Source organism: Lacerta agilis, chromosome 5 (genome assembly GCF_009819535.1).
Source record: "Lacerta agilis isolate rLacAgi1 chromosome 5, rLacAgi1.pri, whole genome shotgun sequence".
Lineage (NCBI taxonomy): Eukaryota > Metazoa > Chordata > Lepidosauria > Squamata > Lacertidae > Lacerta > Lacerta agilis.
Genome location: NC_046316.1, coordinates 46,911,138 through 46,926,737, shown reverse-complemented (window position 1 = coordinate 46,926,737; position 15,600 = coordinate 46,911,138). Strand labels below are relative to the sequence as shown.

The window sequence follows — 15,600 nt, the reverse complement described above, 5'->3', positions numbered from 1 at the left end:
CAGGTAGAACTGGAGAGAGAAAGAGATTGTGAGGGGAAGCATACTTCTCAGCCACCAGAATCTTTGAAAATGTGACACTCCAAGTAAGGGCTAATCCAGTGAGAAGGTAATACAATGCAACAGTTCAGGAACATACAAACAGGAATTGAAGGCAGAACAGTTATCCAAATGTAGTTCACATAACCCCTTTCGCATATTAAAAGAAGGCTGCAGAGAGACACATAGACAACCATTGCCCCGACACCATGAACTTCTGATATCATGTATTCAAAGTACATAAGAAGGAACCCTAGTCACTTTTACAAAAACAAAAAACAAAAAGCCAAACAAACAAACCCACAAAACAGTGTTGGAGATTCATTCCCCGTGTGCAGTCATGAGATTATTGTCTACCACATGACGGTATGGGAAGTGACGGAAGACAGGATGTTTGTCTTACAGTGTTCCCTGAAGTGGGACTTTTGTCCTTTGTCCTTTCTCTTTGCTGCCTGATGCTAGAGAGAGAGGGAGCCATGTTGCAGTGCTCCGTGTGTGTTTTATATGTAAATAAAGTAGATTAGCCTACATGCTGAGTTGCTGTGGTCTGTCACGCAAGCTGCGCAAACCTCTGCGGATCCAGTAAGCATGCTGGTGTCATCCCACATCAGTTGCTGTGATGTTTGGGCTGAAGAATGCTTAAGCTCCCGAACGATCGCCCAGGAACATGCCAGTCGGGCATGTGGCTCTGCCAGGGTCCTGCTCGTGAGTAGGCCATTTCCTGACAAACAGTAGTTCTAGTCTAATATACACACAGAGTGCTAGCAAAGGAGTAATGTGGATTTGGGCCATGGTTCTTCATTGCAAAGAGAATCTCTATGTGAGCACATACATTGTTATATGACTAGAACTCCTTCTGATATAGTTTTAACATATAGACATTGGCATGGATGGGCTTGCCTGTGTGACCCTGTATCCTCTGCCACACTTCCACTGAGGTGGTAACATGAACACCCCTCAAAGCAAAGTCAAATGCACGTTCCTTCTATGTTCCTATTTTATAGCTTTGGTTTTTATCTTTTAATTTTCATCTGTTATAATTGTTATAATGCACATAAAATGAAATAATAATAATAATAATTTGACTACATACTAATACACACCTGAGAATACACCCTATTCAAATAAGCAGGACTTACTTCTTTTTATTTTATTTAAAACACTGATCTACTTAGGAGGAAACATGGATAAGACTGTAAGGCCATTAATCTTGTGCACCTGGTGTAATCTCCATTGAACACAAGGCAACTTACTTCTGAGTAAACATGCATAAGGTCTATTAACTCTATTCTATGTAGTCCATTTCATCCTAATGGTTATATTATTTTTGTACTGTATTTTTGTCTATTAGTGTTTGTCCACATTACTCAACTAAAATCACTTTCAGCAAAGTAGTTATTTATAGTGTTCCTTGCAAAATTAATATTATATAGTCCCCGAGGGTACTGCTTGGCTGCCTGACAAAGTGCTGTTGACCAATGCCTGACTGCCAGTAATATCACAAGCTTCATCAACAGAAGTGTCTGATCTATCCACCCAGGGGAGCAGATGCAAAGGGAAGCAGTGCTCACTGCAGCCTTTATAAAACCTATGTATATGCAAGTAAGAACTGTGTCTTATAATTAGAGAATCATGGCATTTTCAAGACCCCCCTCTCACAAAAAAGAGAATGTCCTGACATTGAGCATTTGGGTTTCTAGCAGATGATGTGACAGAATCTTTTACTATATACTAGGTTTAATAGTGCACCTAGTACTTATGATCACTGAGACAGAACGTTAGCCTAGCTACCCTAGAAAGCAAGCATCTAGAGTAAATAGTCTAGATTAAATAGTCTGCATTGGGAGAACAAAACAATCCCAGGTGAGAAAGAGAGTGGAGCATAGACACTATATTGGATAAATGACATCACCACCACCTCCATAGGCTTTTTTCTTAAGCAAAATATTTCCACCTTAACTGGGGGAAAGTCAACTTCTAAGCATTTCATGAGGATCTTGAAAGATATTCTCCAGGCTTGCTATCACCTTGGTGAATGGCAAATTTAAAGTGGCATTCAAAAAAAAGAAAGACACCTAATGAGACTGAAGGGACAGGCCACTTTCATCCCATTGATTTATGCAAGAGGCAGCACAGAAAAATCAAAAATCAAAAGAAGAGTTGGAGATGTGTTCTGCTTTGCAAATTGGACAAAGGCTGACTGATATACTCCCCAAGGAACTCCAAATTTTATAAATAAATACATTCATGTACATTGTCTGAAGAGGAACTGCTTCGCACCATGTTGATTTTGTAGCTGCCTTCAGCATGCAAATTAAAACACATTTATATATTGAGTTTATAGCTTACACGTGTATGTATATGGGGAGGGCATCCTCATGCATGGTAACCATTGCTCTGTTTTGGCAAACTGCTCTCTGCAGCTTTCTTTAAGCATTATACTTTCCATGAGATGATGGGAGAGAAGAGCAGGCTTGCCGCTGCAGACATTGGCCATCTAGCATGAGGGCACTCGTCCTCACTAAAGTTACCCCTTGTAACTTTAACTGTGTGGAGGAAACTAGTAGTTAATCATGGCTCATAGTTTGTTCTAAACCAGAACCAGAAACTACCATTTCAAATTATCTTCTTATTCTGGTTTGGAAGCAAACTACTGCTGGTTGGACCAACTATGGGTACAATCTGAATGTCAGAACAAATTATGGTTATTGCAAACCAGAAGAGTGCAGGAAAGGGACAGCTTATGAAAGGGTGGAGCAGAGCATGTGTGCCCGCAGCACATTCCCAATGGCCAAGCTGCTGTTGATCATGATGCCTGAACTGGGGGAGTGAGAGCGTATATGTGCAGTGAGTTTCTGTATGTCACTGTCACAGCTGATGGAAGTCTCCCAGCTGAAGGTTCTGATGAAAATTGTCATATCTGAGAGATCACAGTCTAAACAATTATTGAGATGTAAGCTATGGTCAGGGCAGAAAAACCATGCTGCATCTCAAACCATAATCATATGATTTCAGGGCTGGAAACACTAGACTCTTCTCAATGAACACTGAAAGCATGCAACAAGCACATTTTATTGTGCTATGCTCATGCGAGGGCAACATCCCACCCATGTGTAATAGACTGGAGTAGGGAGGGTGGAAGACGAGGAACAGATTTTTTGTTGGGCAGGGGTGATGAGAGAAACTTCTTTTTTTTAAAGATAGATCAGGCATGGGTGTCTGTGCAAGACTGCTTTATGAAACATACCTGCTTCCCTTTTGCCAAGCCACTCTACTGTTTTGTAATAGTTTTCTTTGTAAAATTCTTTGAAGAATGTAAACTCCCTTGCAATACTGTTCCCACACAGATGCTCAGGTCTAGTCAATCTGTGATCTTCTATGCGAGTTACCCAAGCGCATCACACACAAGAGTGGGGCAAAAGGTAAGTGTGAATAAGCCCAGGGTCAAAACCACTCAGTAATCAGCTGAAGGGATTTTTAACTAGGTAAATCACCTTAGACAGTCTACTACCCACTGCATCATACCGCTCACTTGCCTGTACATTTAAGTGGTGCTCTTTTTTCATTACACTTTGGAGATAGTTCTGAGATTCTGAGATTCTTCTTCATTTGATCTAGATCCCATCTGCACACGCATGGTGGGTAGCCAGAGCAACTAATACATTACAATGTTTTCTGGGTGAAAAAAGCTAAGTGAACAATTTGATGAGGCAAGTTCATAAGCTTGTAAGAAAAATGAGCTTCACAGTACCTTTGCAGGTAAAGCATTTGATGTGAAAATGCCTGGCCTGAACACGAAGCACTTCTCCTTTGCATGGCTCCCCACATTTATGGCAGTGGATGACTGGCTTCTCTGTGGAATGCTGAGGCTCCTGAGGATGCGCCACTGTAAAAATAATAAGAAATTATATGCACAAGACTTTCTTTCAGATTTGTCCAGCTTCTCACAGAGGATTAACCAAAAAGATGCATTTTTAAAAATATGTATGACACTCACTAGGGAGCAATGGGGAAAGTGGTTAAGGAAAACAGAAGCAATGTCAAACCATCTGACATTGCTTGCGCTTTCCTATAGCTTGCTCAATGATTTCACACTTGTGATAAGAGCTCCACTGGTAGTGATTTGCCAGATCCACTGGGCTTAAGTGATACCCCTGCCACACCTGTAGGCTTTCCATCCATAGCCAAATATTTTAGATTCCTGTGAATTGCATTCTGCTTCAGTAGCCTGACAGTCAATCTACACTTTCATTAAAAAGCATGTGTTCAAACACTCCTGGGATGTACCTCTTCAGAATCTGAAAGAGGGGGTCACATAAAAACAGTGTGATGTACACTTCATACAAAGTAAGAAAATACCAGAAGCAGGGGCAGGGATAATAAGAAAAGAACTGTGTCAGGCTAACATTCATTTCTGGATCCATCTAAACTCAACAGCTCTTTAACCAAATAATTATGAGGAAGACATGTCAGTCAATATTGCTAGCATGCTAAAGTATAAATGTTCACTGTAATATTAGGGATGCAGAGAATCCCCCCCCAAAAAATTGGAGTAGTTGCTAATTTTAAATATTTTACAGAGCTACAGAGGTCAGACCAGCCTCAACTAGAAGATGGTTATTTAGTGATGCTGGCCCCCATGCTGTGGAACACTTTCCCAGCAGAGATCCTCACTTTTAACTTTCAAGCATCTCCTGAAGACTTCTTCATGTCGACAACGCCCTGCAGCTGATGAATTTTTATCATGAATAGTCAGTCATCTGCACTTTTAAATGGTATTTTATGTTTTAACATTTTAAATCGCCCTCATATTTACTGATATGATGGCACAGAAATAGTTTTACCCAATAGAAACAAATAAAGGTTTCAATTCAGCTGTTCCACCTGAGGAATCTATAGACATTCATTTGACTATATGCCATATTATGGGCTGAAATGGACTGCAGCCAATTTCCTAATCATGAGTAAGGAGAGGATATAGGAAGACATGTCCTTCATTTTAGTCTATTGGAATTAATGGAACATAAAAAGACTCTCACTTTGCTTACATTCATATGTTTCAACCTTTGAATTCTCCTTCCTTCCCTTTTTGTAGATTTGCTTCGTTTATAGGAGTGCAAACATCTATTCTATTTACAGTGGAAAGGTGTGGTGTCCATTAATGTAATTCTATAGTACCAAATTTCACATTTAAAATGTTTTATGGCAGCAAAACAGCTAGGAAGACAAAACGCTTTTTCTTTAACCTCTGCCACCCACCACACTTCTGATAGGTTTATTGTTTTCTATTTACAGTGCCCTGTTATTTAATCCATATGAGTGCACAAAACACTAAAAGGAATGCCGACTAATGTTTTAATTAGCAATTATGTCTAAATAAGACCCCAGCAGCACACAGCCTTCGGTGAACCCTCCCTAATCTTTAAGTAATGAAGTTCTATTTTTGGATTACAAGACTGGGGTTATTAGCTTTCCCAAAAAAGACCACTGCATTAACTGGCAACTGAGGTAACACAGTACTTATGAAAGGGGGTGGATGAAGACCCCAGGCACTGGGTATTCACTTACAAAATAAAACTAGCAATAGCATCATTGCAGGCCCTGTTAACATGAAAACACAGGTGCTATGAGGCAGCTTGTTGAGTCTGAAAAACTGTATTAGTTAGTGTTTGGTTGTAAACTGCTTTCGTCCTACTCTTGGTGTTGTGGATATATTACTGTAGAAGTCCTGACAACTTAATGCTGACTCTCTTCCTATTTAGCAATCCCTCAGCTGAAGTCTTCTCCAAGATTCTATTACACTTACCGGTACACACACACACACACACACACACACACACAATTTTCTCATTTGCACTCTCATTGTACACTTCTGTCTCCTCCTCCTCCTCCTCCTCTCTCTCTCTCTCTCTCTCTCTCTCCCTATCTACAAAAGACCATCCTGGAACTGGTGGTGTGACCCACCTGAGGTTGTAGGCCACAGCTTGCCAGCTGAAAACTACGGCAATGTTCTCTGCTATTTTCTCTTCCAGCTTCTGTACTGACTTCTCAAAATCCAAAGTTATAAGTGAGGTGCTACAAAAGCCTTTTAAGTTGTCTGTCAAGTGATACTGACATATAAACAAAGTCTCAAACCTGATTAATCAAAGACTATACAGACTCTCTGTACCTGCATCTTCAACATTTCATCAGCAGCCAGTATTATCTGTTGCTGGTGTAATTTTAACTGTTTACAATAAAGCCTTGATTGACAATCCTACAAAGAGCCACCTACTGGTATTGTCCTTTGTGGAAGACACTAATTACAGATTGGTGACATAGCTTCTTTGTATGCCAATGGAAAATTTATATGGATGCAACAAAGTGTAACAAGGGAGAAGTCTTACTATGGATGGAGATAAATAATAGTTTTTAAGTCATATGAAAAACATTGCGATGGAGGCGCTGCCACTTATGGTGCACACACATTTATTTTGTCACACTATAATCTTTGGTAAATTTGGTAAACACGATAAAATCCTGCAGAATTTGTGTAACCAGAAAAAACAACAACAAATCAGCAGAACAGAAAAACGATAAAACCCTACCCACCCCTATATTCTAAAACAATGGATAGTGTTCCACAAAATTTAAAGGCAAATCAAACATCTCAAAAAGCTTAGATGCAGAACACTCAAAAGCTGAAAAAGCAGGACAATTTTTTTACAAAAATATTAAATGTGCCTTATTTTTTATTTAGCTTTCTGGCCAAGTAGAAATTATGACACAAGGACAAATGGCACTGTGCAAGTGATGTATTATACATAAGCAGCAACTGTCATTCTTTTGTTTACACTAAAAGGTTAAAAAAAAACACCGTTTATCCAACCCACACCAACAAGGTATCATTAAGAAGACAACCCTTGGAATCCAGACAATGACAAAATAACTTAACCAGAAAACGCTGATCTATTTGGGTGGATAGGATGCTGCCCCAACAACCTCAATCTGCCCTCTCAGCCAGCTGCCGCCTGCCTGCCTTCTTACTTATGATCAGTCCAAGAGGTAGCACTGCTTGTCAGCTTTCTCCTCTTTGGTGAGTGCTGCCTTTGTAGAACTCACCAGAGAGGAGAACGGGAACAAAATTCAATCTGTTGGCTCCACCTTCTGTTGGGCTCCCTGCCTTCTGCCATACCAGTTCCAATGAGCAACAGTCAATACTAAACTGAACCAAAACTGCTTGGGATTCCAATTCTAAAGTTCCCCAAGTCAACCTTTGCCCTTCACTTTCTAGCCCTGCTCTGCCCAACCCCTCCAGAGAGTCAGGGTGATCAGAAATCCTAGAAACTAAATAAGAATTTAAAAAAAAAACTGTTAGGGGAGGTTCCAGAGGCGTTCAAATATTTCTCATTGGTTCACAGGTTCATTGTGACCTATTCATCTGAAACAGGCATGGCGACACTCAAGTAACATACTAATATTTCACTTCAACAGAAGAGACAAATGTGTGCATTCAAAAACTGAGTATGTGTGAGAAATGAGCTGCCTATTCAGAGGTAACTAAGATTCCTTTGTAAGCACACCATTATAATTCTTGAAAGCTGTATCTATCTATACCATTTTTTTGCTCAGACATTCTTGCTTACCACTGTCGTATTTTGTACGTTCCCTATTTGCAACCATGAGGACTACACATTTTCATCATGAGTTTCTCTGTACAATCCTTCTATGTCTTCCTTGTACACATATGCTCTCTCCACATGTCACACCACAGATTACCCCTCATGGAGAAGTAGCACTCCTGCACTGATTGAAATACAAATTCCGGAGGCAAAATATCGTTTTGGTATTTGTAGCAATACTGCTATTTGTGCCTCATGTGTATCTCACAGCCACATCCTGACCAATATATCTGATGGTCGCAATTACATGGCCAGCCACACTCCCCATAGTCCTGAAATTGAAGCTCAGCAACTGAATTCAGCTTCTTGGGAAGAAGCTATTTTTTTAAAATAAACCTTTGCCCCACTGGAAATATACATTACATGGTAAAGCTCTCCAATAACAGGTGACCTTGCATGCAGCAGAAAGGAGATGCACAGCACTGAAATAGGAAAAAAACTGGGAGTATATGGATAAAAAAATAAAAAAAAATCCTTCCAGTGGCACCTTAGAGACCAACTAAGTTTGTTCTTGGTATGAACTTTCATGTGCATGCACACTTTTTCAGATACACTGAAACAGAAGTCACCAGACCCTTATATATAGTGAGAGAGTGGGGAGGGGTATTACTCAGAAGGGTGGTGGGAAACAGCCAATCAACCAATCCCACCACCCTTCTGAGTAATACCCCTCCCCACTCTCTCACTATATATAAGGGTCTGGTGACTTCTGTTTCAGTGTATCTGAAAAAGTGTGCATGCACACGAAAGCTCATACCAAGAACAAACTTAGTTGGTCTCTAAGGTGCTACTGGAAGGAATTTTTTTTTATTTTTTATTTTGTTTTGACTATGGCAGACCAACACGGCTACCTACCTGTAACTGGGAGTATATGGGTTTTTCTTTTCTTTTAATAGTTTCATTAGAAATACATGTGGTATAATCTCTTCCATAGTCATACTCTAGATCCTCTGAGAAAGATCCTGAATCACCATCAAAACACCACCACCACACTTTTTTACCCAGAACAATAAGCATAGGCTAAATTTACTTGTAGCAGCTTGATGAACACAGGAAGCATTCATATTCCAAGTCATACTATCGATCCATCTAGTTCAGCACTATCTACATAGACAGGCAGCAGCTCTCCATGATTTCAGGCAGGAATCTCTCCTAGCCCTACCTGGAGATGCCAGGGATTGAATCTGGGATCTTCTATATTTAGAAGCACACCTCTGGAACAGCTCTTAACAGCCATGATTTGTCCAAGGATATTATACTTACATAAGCAAAGCTACTTTTATAAAGAAAGAAACTTTGAAGCCTTAATTTCAAAGCAAGCAGAATGTTTTGAGCATATTTTAGGCAGCAGATGCAATTTGTAAGATGCTCATTAGAAGCCAGCTGAATTTCATAAGACACATCATTTTTTTCTGTTCCTGAGTCTGCACAATTTATACCACCCAATCCGCTTTATGTGCATTACAATTGTAATGTCTTCGTACTCTTAGAAATACCACCCCATGAGGTCATTCCTCCAGGAGAGAAGCTCAGATGTTAGGGTATAAAATGGCAATTAGCAATTGATCATGTTCACCTGTAAAAACCACACCCTTCCATAAGGACAGGAAAGCACACCTCTATGAGACCATCCAACAGCCAGTTAATGAGTTATTTGTTTTATTATTGTTGTATTTTTATTCTCATGGAGAAGTCTGAGTGGGATTTGGACCAGTCTTGGATACTATGCACCTGGAGTATGTGTGTCATTAGTTGCAAAATTGTCTTCTTATTTGAATTAACAGTGCATTTTCCCTTCAATATTCATATTCATAAGTTTAAAAAAAACTCTGCATTAGAAACAAAAGATGCTATCAACCTCTCTAAATAAAGCATCTCCTCACTTTTGTTTACACATTTCCACTCACTTTCAGTGACCTAAATTGCTAGGTAGAATTATCAGATTTGAGTTTTAACCTTAACCTTATCAGCTAAGTAAACAGTAGGGAAATGAATGGAATGGCCTTCTACTCTCACATTATCATAATAAGTCATACATGGATCCCCAGTTACCACCACTTTGAACTCCAAAGGTAATCTGCTTCTGTCAGGCTACTTCATAACATGCAGAATTTCTACATGGAAGGTACATCTGCATAATAATTTAACCCATCACATGCATCTACACTATAACATAAACAATTCTACATCCACATGCATGTAGGATCATCATACACTACCACCTACACAGCACCTTCTCTGCAGAAATGTTGTAATATGTGATTAAGTTTCTAGAGATACACAGTCAGTTTTCTTTCCAGTAGCTGGAATCCTTCAGTCAGATACATGGTCTCTGTCATACTGTTTGCAAGAATGTTCAGTGCGCTTTGATGTCCTTGACTCTCATTTGCCCTTTCCTCACTGGCTCTGCAATGCATTTTTAAAATTTCTTCACACATATCATATCCACTGCAGGTCAAACTGACCTCTGAGAGTCAATTTTACACTGAAAGCGCCAGGTAAGCGCTTAGTGTTCAGTTTGTGTGCCTAGAAGTTTCATATTGGGGGGGGGGGGGGAATGGAAGCAGCCAAATAGAAATAGAACTTCCTCAAAATGATATGTTCCATATGTCCTATTCTAATTAAAAATATATATATTTAAGTGAGTGACGGAATTCATAATTCCCACATGAGAAAGTTCAAGCTGTTTTAGGGTTGCTCATTATCCCTGTAAGAGCAACTATCTAAAAAGATAATCAGGAAGATCCACTTCATGAAGATGTGTGATATAGCTGTAAGCTTCACTGCCAAACACACACAGCAACCAAGAAATTAGAGCAAAAAGAAAAAAAAACTCACAACAAAGTGATGTCATCCGGCATCATGTATTAAAATCCCATTAAAATTTCCCAAACTTGGGTTTCCAGCCATTTTTGGACTACAATTCCCACCATCCATGACCATCGGTCCTGCTAGCTAGAGATGATAGGAGTTGTAGGTGACCCAAATTTGGGAAACCCTGTTCTAGATCCATCATCATCATCAGAATTATTTGCTTGGCTGTTTAAATTGGCTTGAGTTGCCTTGGGCAAAATAAAGCGACTAACAAATTTAATAACTAATAATAAAATAATAATTTATTTCCCAAACTGTGCTCAGAGGGGCTCACAAGAACAGCGAACATATCTATATAGGTACAGCAGAAACACTGATACGTTTATGACTAACACTTTATAATACAGTATTTACATTCACATGAGAAGGCTAGCATACCTTACAATTTAAAAAGCTCTGTTTTATGTTTAAAAGAAAAACACTTTACCCCAGAAATGTCCAGGTTCAAAATGTGTTACTTACTGTTAAGAATTTCCAGAAATTTTCATCAACTTATCATGCAAAAATCCCCCACATTGGAATGTTTCGGTTTCCAGTTTCCAAATTCCCATCTCTACCTCCAGCCACTAAAAAACCCAGTGCATAATTACTGTTTCTTTTTAGGAAGTGTGGCTTCCTTAATACTATCTTATATATTTTTCAAAACTCCTTTTGATCTACACACAATGTGAAGCTTGGTCACAGACAGAATACAGATTGCCTGGCCTCTATTGCTTCACTTTGTCTATCCCATTTCCCCCCCAATACTACAGTTATCAAGACTCCTGCTCCTCTTACTAAGCTATACATAGTATGTGACACATCAGCATATCTCCAGGCTCAAGAGCGAGAGAATTGTTCTTAATGATTGCAGTGTCGCAATGCTGTTAAGAAACACATGCCTAGAGGAAAACATGAAATTGCTGTTAACTAAAAAGGGAGCAGAAAGAGATGAAAAAGGGAAATGTAAACTGTATATTCCAGGAAAAATCTCAGAAATAACTGTTTTTATCTACTCGGATAAAAAATAATCTCTCCATCCACCTGCTGCAATTTTCCAGCAGAGCTTACAAGTGGTAGTCACAAGAAGACAAGCCACTGCTTCACTGCCCTCTTAAGGGATTTTTTTTCTAGCTCTGAAGACTCTTCAGTCATTTGTATGGAGCATGACAAGGGTATGTAGGGCTGCATTCACAAGTGGGGTTCATTGCATTAGTTTAACTGATTATAAGGTTCACACTTTTGTCCCATTTTGTAACGTTTCTTTCACGCTGCACATGCCAGTCATACCTTGACTGCTTTACCGCCATGTTGCAGCAAATGTCATTCACATATGTTATTCCTCCAAGCCATCCATTCTCCCTCTACGCTCCACCATTCTTACAGGCTTAACCTTTTCAGTATGCCACTTCATTGCTTGTCACCTCAGCGGCTGCAACATGAAACTGGAAAAGGTGGAAAAAATGTGCACACCTCCCGTGATTTTTCAGGCTGAGGGGGCTGCAAACAGATTTTCTCTGGAACCTTATAATATGGAAATGAGCACTAATCTTGCACAATATTCCATTACATCCCATTAGTTTTCTGGAACTGACTTTTACATCATGTGAAAGTCAAATATAATGCACAAAATAACTGTCAGAAAAATGGCAGGGAAATTGTATAAACAGCCGTGTGAATGAAGCCCAGGTTGCACTGGTCACCTGAGCCTTATGTTTGATAGTCCTGCTTTAAACCAATCCAAAAGTGCAGAAAAACACTTTCCTCCCATCTCAAGTTTCCCTGCAGTTTTGCAAGAAAATCGAACACTCAGGGAAACATGATGCTGCAAGGAGGTTTTATGATATTTGTGGAAGCACCTGCATGTCAGGCTCTTCTATGCTTTCAGAAAACTAGCAGTTGAAGAAGAATGCACTGTATATTATGCTCTGGTGCAGGAGCCTTTGAGCTGGAAGCGCTTTCCATCAACTCATGCATCTCATTTGGAACTGGTCTGCAAAATGAGAGAGAACTAACCCCCCAACCTCTCTTTAAGAGACAAATAGAACTATAAATATTATCTATCCACTTCCACCCTCTTGCAGACTGATGTTATTTCCATGAAAGTATTGAGCATTCCATATTTGTCCCCAAAGACAGGCAGCTTGGCAAAAGACAACTAACTGCTCATTTAATCCATCTGAATTCAAGTGAAATGTATTGTTTTTAATCCATCTGAATTTAATCCATTAATTGAACTTCCTAAACCAGCATTCCAAGCAAACACACTGACCCCGAAAGTTATTGGTCATGCCATCATATACTCAGAGAGAGGAAAAATGACTGGGATTTTATTCTTCATCTGCAGCAATGTTGACTTTGCATTCTCTTTTAGATCTCTGTTGTAAGCAAGCTAATCAGGGTGAGAAAATGCTGATGATCCAAGCACGGATGGATTATCCATTTGCTAAGATCAGCACTTCAAGTGGCGGACAGCAGGCAGACTTTCCCAGATACAACTGGTGCAGCTTGGAAATGACCTTGTAAAAGAAAAAGCACTGCCGTCACCACCTCTGTGTTTTTCAAACTTTCTGCCTTCAGAAAACCAAGCTCACACCCAGTTTCTCAACTGAGTAATCTCCAAAGTTTGTAGAGAATTCTGAGAAGGGTGAACACTTGAACCAAGTATTATTATTACTATTTATTAGTCATAATTTACACAAAAGCAACTCAAAGACTTACAAAAAGATGATGGGCAATAGAAACTGCATACTACTTTTTCGAGTTAGCTGCTATTATCTCTTTTCTGGTCAGCAGATCAGAATAAAAAATTGTCATAGTACAGGTGTCAAAAGCAGTTTTGACCAACAACCTGCTCTGACTTCATTTGACTTCCACAATAGCACCTTCACAAGGTTATCATAAATTAAGCTTCTGTTGTTCAACAACAACAGAAATGTTTTATTCTACATGGGAAACTAATTAGTGATGCATACACAAAATAAATGTAAAGCACATTGCTTCCCCTAAGAATCCTTTGCCACTTATGAAAGGATTAGACATAGACTTTGCATGGACAAGTCTACTGAAATTTGGAACCCATTTATACAGTATGTTAAAAATAAATATATCTGTTTGTTGTTGTCATTTAGTCGTTTAGTCGTGTCTGACTCTTTGTGACCCCATGGACCAGAGCACACCAGGCACTCCTAATATATCTGTGCTTGGATAATAATATCTATATATTAGATAAATATACACTGTAATTGTTAATTCTTATGGTGATATAATGATATAGTATACATTTCTTTCCTTTCCCCCTTTATTATGTTATCACTTTATTTTTATTCCATGACATTTATTTTATGTATTGCTAAATAATAATAATAAATAAAATAATTCTTGCTCCAATAACATGTAGAATAAAGTCCTTCTCAAACAGGCTCAATCAACAGAATTTTATTACAGCAAGTTTGCTTATGCATCATAACAACAGCTGACAGGATTGGATTCTTACTCAGAGGGTCTCACTGACATACAAAATGACAACATTTCCGCATATTTGCAGATGCCAAAGTACCATTTAATGGTGTCAAATTCCAGTTTGTGTACAAAGTCAGAGTGTTGCTAAGGAAATTACAGATGATACAGCATTGTACAAACACCATTCTCTTAATTACATCATTTGGCCCCAGTGGAAAATCACAGCTATCAGAGCAATACAAAGAAAACACACTCTGACAAAGCTGGAGCTGGAGCTTCTTTCTCACATAGAATAATATCATCCTGAACCTATCCTATGCACTTTGGTCAACCATCTGGGGTTCTGCTCAGTTTTCTCCTGCCTTCAGAAATGAGGAATATTGGCAGAAGAGTGCATAGTTGCAGTAGGTTTACAAATCAAAAGTTAAAAACAAAACCAAATTACTGCTGTAGTAAGTATGGGGCAAGAAACAGCATAAAAGGGGTCACCTGACAGCCTTATTAAGAGAGTTACAAACTGGTCACCCTCTCAGAAATTGCTGATTACAGATGTGAACATGCTGTATTCTTTCAGTGCCTCTCCACTGAAGTGAATGGGTTATTGCTTACTGAAGGTCTGTCCTCACCCACATAACCCCATTTCTGACCTCCACTAGAGAAGCACTTGCTGTTAACAGAAGCCTGCCACTTAGTAGGAAAACATCACCATGCTGGAATGCCCACCAACACCCTGTTGCATTCCTCAGTGGGGCTCCTAATTCTCAACTGACAGGTGGCTATTTAGAAGACAGGTACAGACTGATGAGAACACATAAGCTGATCCCCACCCCCTTGCTCCTGCATATAGAAGGGGACAGGGTGCCCTTGGATACAATGCAGAATGGACAGCATAGTCAAATAAACTTGGCCAAATCAACAAATATCTGACTGAACAGGGTGTGCATGTGAAGGAATAAAACTATGGCATCAGTAACATTGTAAACCTGTGTCTTTTAAGGTCACCAGAACTCCAGCAGCACAGCTTCCAAATTTCCCTATATACATATTAAAGCTGGCTAGGACAGAAAGTAACAAAGAATGATGTTGTTGTTTTGGGGGGACTACTATTAACTAGATTGCACTACATTGGAACCAGTTATATTCTAGTTGAAATGACGCCTGTATCGTTTCATGGTGGCTTTCCCAATTAATGTGATTTCCCCACATCATTTTTCCTAATACTTTGACTATCATTGTATTAAATGTTAATGTCAAAAAGCTATTTCTGGTTGGTTTTTTTTTGGGGGGGGTGGAACTGCACACTTGTACCTCAAGATACATTATCAATATAACACGGGAAAGAACCAGTATTTTGGTTTTCCATGGCAGACAGGCATCTGCCAGGTTGGCTTCCTAACATATCTATTTTCCATAGAAAAGACAAAGCAGAAGTATGCCTGAAAATGCATATTTTCACACCATACCATCAGAAGCAGGCCTAACCTACTTAAACTAGTACGGAGCCAGAATGGTGCAGTGGTTAAGAGTGTTGGACTAGCACATAGGAGAGCTTGGTCATGAAGCTCACTGGATGACCTTGGGCCAGTCA

At 39.4% G+C, this 15,600-nt stretch overlaps 1 protein-coding gene across 35 annotated transcripts in view; it reads right to left on the bottom strand.

Annotated features, from left to right (window-relative positions):
- ABLIM1 (actin binding LIM protein 1) overlaps positions 1-15,600 on the bottom strand; it is a 215,613-nt gene that overhangs the window by 120,968 nt on the left and 79,045 nt on the right. For all 35 annotated transcript variants that reach the window (XM_033149611.1, XM_033149600.1, XM_033149597.1 and 32 more), the window contains exon 2: positions 3,788-3,922. Coding sequence is in view for 11 of the 35 variants with exons in the window: in XM_033149600.1 (XP_033005491.1) it covers positions 3,788-3,922 (135 nt within the window). In the remaining 24 variants the exon portion in view is untranslated. The remainder of the gene's footprint in view (positions 1-3,787; positions 3,923-15,600) is intronic.